This window comes from Magnolia sinica, chromosome 2, assembly GCF_029962835.1.
Source record: "Magnolia sinica isolate HGM2019 chromosome 2, MsV1, whole genome shotgun sequence".
Lineage (NCBI taxonomy): Eukaryota > Viridiplantae > Streptophyta > Magnoliopsida > Magnoliales > Magnoliaceae > Magnolia > Magnolia sinica.
In genome coordinates, this window is record NC_080574.1 from 12,289,626 (window position 1) to 12,295,625 (window position 6,000).

At 43.0% G+C, this 6,000-nt stretch overlaps 1 protein-coding gene across 8 annotated transcripts in view; it reads left to right on the plus strand.

The window, feature by feature from the left end:
* LOC131235090 (rho GTPase-activating protein REN1-like) overlaps positions 1 to 3,043 on the plus strand; it is a 78,982-nt gene extending 75,939 nt beyond the window's left edge. For 5 of the 8 annotated variants that reach the window (XM_058232226.1, XM_058232211.1, XM_058232206.1 and 2 more), the window contains 2 exons: positions 1,708 to 2,283; positions 2,452 to 3,043. In XM_058232226.1, coding sequence (XP_058088209.1) covers positions 1,708 to 2,283; positions 2,452 to 2,619 — 744 coding nt within the window. In that variant the 3' untranslated portion in view covers positions 2,620 to 3,043. Of the gene's footprint in view, positions 1 to 1,707; positions 2,284 to 2,410 lie in introns of all 8 variants that reach the window. The other 3 variants (XM_058232241.1, XM_058232253.1, XM_058232246.1) reach the window with 3 other exon arrangements.
* The last annotated feature ends 2,957 nt before the right edge of the window (positions 3,044 to 6,000 follow it).

A 6,000-nucleotide genomic window follows, 5' to 3' on the forward strand; every position in this document is an offset into this window, starting at 1 on the left:
TTATCATACTTCTAGGTGGGGTCCACACTTCCAGAAATAATCTAATAATGGGGGTAAAACATCCTCCAAATTAGTCCACAATCCATGCCAAAAACAACCCAAAAGCAGTCCAGAATTTTTTTCTAGACAGCAAGGTATGCCTGAAAATAACTGAACATAACTACTGAGTAAAGGGGGAAATGCCCCACAAAATTTGTGTTGTGGTCCACCTTAGTGGGCCCCACAAACATCTAGGCCATATCCCCCTCATAAAACTCATTGCATGTAATCAAAATGGAGCAAGTGGGACGCCAACGTCCATAGAATGGACAGCAAGGGGGGTCCACCTTGCTTGGATGGTCTGGATATTCCAGGGCCACTAAGTGGGCCACACACATCAGGAATCAAAAATAAAATGATGGAAAAATAAAATCCAGCCATCGGGGTAGGGCCCCGCCAATAATGAGCTCTCCTAAGAGTCAATCTCAACCATACAACAATGTTACTTGAACGTGCAACATTAAACTAATGCATGCATGATCTTTGACTAGAATGGGTGGTTGGGATGCCATCTTAATATGACTTCTAGGATCTAGATGCTCTTGAAATAAAGTGGATGATACAATACATCATGATGGGGTCCATGGAGAATGGCCCCATCATGTTTCATGATATGCATGTAGGATGGGCTAAAAGGCCACATCCATGGGGTCACCATGAATTGGTGGGTCCCATATGATCCAACTAGGAAGAAAAAGAAGATCAAAGGGTAGAAAAGAAAATCAGAAATTATAATCACCCACTTGCAAATCAAGCCTCCAAACTCCTATACCATGAAGGTCTTGAGCCTAGGAAGAAGTTTTAATGGTGGAGATCTAATGGAGGGATTGGGAGTATTTTGAGGATTAGGGGGCTGGAGAAGAGAGGGAGAAGGAGACGTTGGAGTGGGGTGTTGCTAGCAATGGAGGGAAATGAGAGGGAGGGAGAGAATAAAGAGAGAAAAATGCCATCATTATTTTGTAAGAGAAGTCATCATAGCATAGGGAGGAGATTACAATGCTTAGGCTTTTAGGCTAGGCTTGGGTGGTATTTGTTGAGATGGCTGGTGTTTCCATAGAATTTGTGTGGTGTGTGTAGTGTGTATGGGGACTTGTGCCATGAAGGTGGTTCACATGTATTTGCACAAAAGTGGGCCACATGATCAAGAGCCATACTATGTAATGCTCATAACTTTTGATCCATAAGTCGGATGGATGCACAAGACACGTTGTTGGAACCGCAATAACGATGTGAACAAGGTGGCATAGATCTCGGGTCGATCCGGGTCGGGTCTACGTGACCGGACCCAAGGATGACCGCAAACATAATCCGAGGGTCGCAGGTCGCCGGAATTCGACCTGTAGGACCGCGGGACTACAAGAAATGAACTGCATACTCACACACACACATGCACATGCAGGAACTCGGGTCGAGTCTTACACTACATGTATCCTTTTCCGCAGAGGATATAACTAATGAAAAAACATTCATAGATGAAGATCTGGTTTGCTGGTTGCCACTTTGATGCATGTATCCGGAATGGCAGTTTGTTGAAAATGATGAATCGTTAACCGGGATACCCTAAATCAGGACATTGATGTTGTTTACAATGGTAAAAAAGATGCTTTGTCTGGATTTACATATTTTGGGAGTTCTAACACAAAACCAATTGTCTCCATCAACAAGCAGCCTCCCCAGAAGCAGCAGCCCGATTCAACAAATCAGAACTCCACTATCTTGTCTCCTGTCCGTGAGAATGTTATCACACAAGACCCTCTATTTTTATCAAATAAGCAGTCCCCCAAGAAGCAACAGCCAGATTCAACAGGGACAACTTCTAATTCGTCCAGTGGCTGTGAGAATGTTACAATGTCTTCATCAGAAAATCAGGCCCCACAGAAGCAGTGGCCAGATTTAACTCTCCATCTTGGTGCCAAATTCGAGGGTACAACTATGAAGTCATCTTTTAACCAGGAAAATGTTACAACACGAGACAAGCAGCCTAACCGGAAGCAGCAGCCAGATTCACCACGCCCAAACAGTACGAAATTCAAATGGGCAGCTGCTAGTTCATCTCCTGACTGTACGAAAGTTATAGCACAAAACCCACTGTCTTTATCAGACAAGCAGCTGCCCTATAATCAGCAGCTAGATTCAACAAGCAAGAACAACAAATCCATGGGTGCGACTATTAGTTCATCTAATCCAGAACCGTCGAAAGTTGTGCTGAATACTTCTTTAAGGAAATATACCGGGAAGGGTGAGGTAGGTTTCTGCATCACAGTTTACTTCTATTTAAGTAGACCTCCAGTTGATGTTTCTTTGATTTATGAGCTACCACCGAAATACCCTGACATTGCAAAGCTCTCCAATAGCTCCTGTATTTGATCAGGAAAACAAAGCGAGCTAATGCTGCAACTTTGGCTACACCAGGGAACTGCTGCTGCACCGTCTGCATTGACCAGGCTGACAAACCTGCTTAATCATATGAAGGAACGACGCTCGCAGCTTGTAGATGAGCCTCAAAACAGGGATACTAGTATCACTCTGGCTTCAGAGGGTCTGTTGCCTAGACATCCTCCAGAGACCAACTCCAGATGATGCAAGGTCTGATCAAGAGAGCGCAAGGCGTATGTTTTCTTACCCTGTATAGTCAAAATAATGTATCTGTATTTGCAATATTGTCCTTTTGCAGCGTGTCCTACTAACTGTTGGTTTGAGTTCATTGGCTGTAATTTATTTGGGTAGTTTAGAGATTTGACTAAGGAACCTGATGCCGCTACTCCTGGGCCATGCCCTGGGGGGCACTTGAGGTCCAAAGCATGCTGGCATACAGGCTATCTTGATGGGATTGTTTCTACTCCTTGTAGCTTGATTCTGATTCTGAAAGTTGGATTCGGGGATTCAGACTTTGATAATTGATGTAGCATGCTATTGTGATAAATTCATTTCTATGGATACTCCATCAGAATGTACCATATGTATTTGACGGAAACTGAAAAATCAAATCCATTTTTCATTGAAATTTATTTTTGCAATATAACACACACACACACACACACACACACACACACACACACACATCCATTTTTCATTGAAATTTATTTTTGGGCTCATTGTATTGTTGCGCCTGTGTTTCTTTAGTATCTATCCCATTGCCTATGTAGATGCTTGGGTTTGTACACGTGTATTAGTTCTCTTGTCATTTTCCTTGACAGCAGCTGGGCATTACAAACCAAGCAATGAGTATTCTATTATTTGCATCTATACGTGCCTTGTGATGGCAACATTTAGGTCATGGTTCTGCACTTTGATATGCTATGCAGTGATGTAATGCATGAGCTCTTACCTAGGATATCTGAATTATCGACTGATGATGAAATCAGATTAGGGCAGGTATTTCTATTGCATCATGGCATGAGCATCCATTCTACTAAGGGGAGACATAGCAGTCTTGATATCACTGCAATAACATGGTTCAGGGCTTCTTTTTTTTTCGCCTCTGGATAAGATGAGGCTTAGACGACGATGATGAAGATGAAAAGAAATGGCTTTACTTCATTTGAGTTAAATCTCATGGGGCATCTTCGCCAATGTCAAAATATGATATCTGAATGCAAATCTAAGCTAGAATAAAAGAAAGCTACAGTCCTTTTCAACATGGAGTTCATGACATGGCACCCATCTACTTTGCTGTAAGGCTGTCAATGGGCGGAGTTCAGGCCAAGCAAAATCAATTTTTTTGAATAGTCCCGCCCATTGAGAGCCCTACTTTTCTCTCCTCCCAATTTATTTTTCTTCATTTAAAAGCTGCTTTTCTTACCTCTTCATTATATAACATTAGGTGCAAACATACATTTTTGTCCATCCACTTAGTTTTAGGTGAGTTGTGGCCTTCGAGATTTTATAAGACATGAAATGAGATTTTCAAAATAGATGAGGGTATTTATAGAATTTTGAAAATTTGCGTGCTTATAAACCAATGGCTTGGATTTTACCCACTCTACTATTTGTCTCTGAGTTCTCATGTCTCGCATCTTTTTCCTCCATATCTTTCTTCCTTTCGAAAAACATAATTTTCATCTCCCATCCTCTCTCTATGTGCATTTCACGTGTCACTTCCCTTGGTATAATTTAATAACTGCTTACCGTTTCAGTAGAAGAAGAAGAAGCTTGTAAATGGGAGACCTGGAGGGGGAAAAAAACAACTGGATGGAGAACTTAAGGGGTGCTGGGTTGAACATGGAGCTCAATTGGATGCTGTAGCCTGTGGTAAACATGAGCTTTTGTGTTCAAGCCACTTACATATACTCAGGTTTTTGAGTTTGTATAGGTGAGGCTCATGATTCAGTGATCCAACCCGTTGAAATGGTGGGCTCCACGGTGGATGGTTGATGCCTCAAAAAATCTCTCTTAGGACAATGCTAACCATTCAATTGTGGCCAGTGAATAAAAATCTGAGAAGATACATACGACAACGTTCCACATTCAATTGATGCCCAAGGTTGTTGGATGGGATCTTCCAACCTGCAAGATATTTGGGAAGTGGTCCATCCACGATGGTCCTCCTCAATTAACAGAGAGGGAAAACCCCCCCATGAGGATGCACATGGAATAAGTCCTTTTAGGTCCAGTGGACTACCCCAGGAAGAATTTATGTTGAAGCTAACGGTCTAAGCAGGTTGGATCCTCATGATTTTAGTCAAGATTCACATGAACAGGGGGGCGCACCACATGCGGAACAGCTTTGATCTTGCGTTTAACCACCTTATGGTGACCGTTCCTGCTGCTTTGTTGAGAAATGTGCGTCGTGACAAGGACTGCGCTAGCCGGACGCCGATTAGCTACTAACAGCTTCAGTAGCTATATTCCTATTGCTACTGTGGTGACATCACCAAGTTCTGTTGGCCCATCCTGATGTATGTATTGTATCCACACTGTCCATCCACTTGGTGAGATCATTTTAGTGCATGAACCCAAAAGTGAAGCGGATCCAAAACTAAAGTGGACCCGTTACAGAAAACAGTGGGGACGGTGATAGTGACGCCCACCGTTTAAACCTTCCTAGGGCCCACCATGATGTTTATTTGAGATCCAACTTGTTAATAAGTTCACACAGACATGGAAGAAGGGAAATGATAAATATCAGCTTGACAGAAAACTTTTGCCACCCCCAAGAAATTTTTAATCGTAGGCAATCAATCCCAACTGTTTTCCGTGGTGGGATCCACTTGAGCTTTGGAAGTGTGGATACAACACATGCATCGTGGTGGGCCCCACAGAACTTGGTGACTTCACTCCAGAAACGAGATAGCTACTGAAGCCGTCAGTAGCTAACCCGCGTCGCAGGCACGTGGACCTGCCTGACTAGTGACTTGCTCTAACTATTTTGCTACGTGGGACAAACATACAAAAGATCCCCCCGTCCACAAGGTGCGCAGTCACACTTGCACCATGGATCCTCAGATTCAGTAAAATTCGACAATTAGGTGGGCCACAGCGTAAGTAACAGTGTAAAACCATGCCTTAAACTTTAATTTCACGTTGTGTAGCCCACATGAGACTTGGAATGTCTGATTTTTCAGGGAATCCATTCATCCTAGTGTGGGACGTCAGATGAGTGGACTGGGGCATTTACACACGACGGTGGAACCTACACAATTTATTAGACGATTATAGCGGGACTTCCTATCTCAACCTTTTTCCATGGTGTAGCCCACCTGAGTGGTGGTTGTTACTCGTACCGTGTGGGGCCTACTTTGATTAATGAGTTGTATATCCACGCTGTTCATCCGTTTTGCCAGGTCATTTTAAATGTGAACTCAAAATTTAAGCAGATACAAATCTCAGGTGGACCACACCACTGTTTCACTGGTGAATGACCATTAAAAACCTTCTAAGCCACAAAAGTTACGGATCAAGCCAATATTTGTATTTTCCCTCCATCAAGGTCTGGTTGACCTTATCAACAGGTTGGATGGC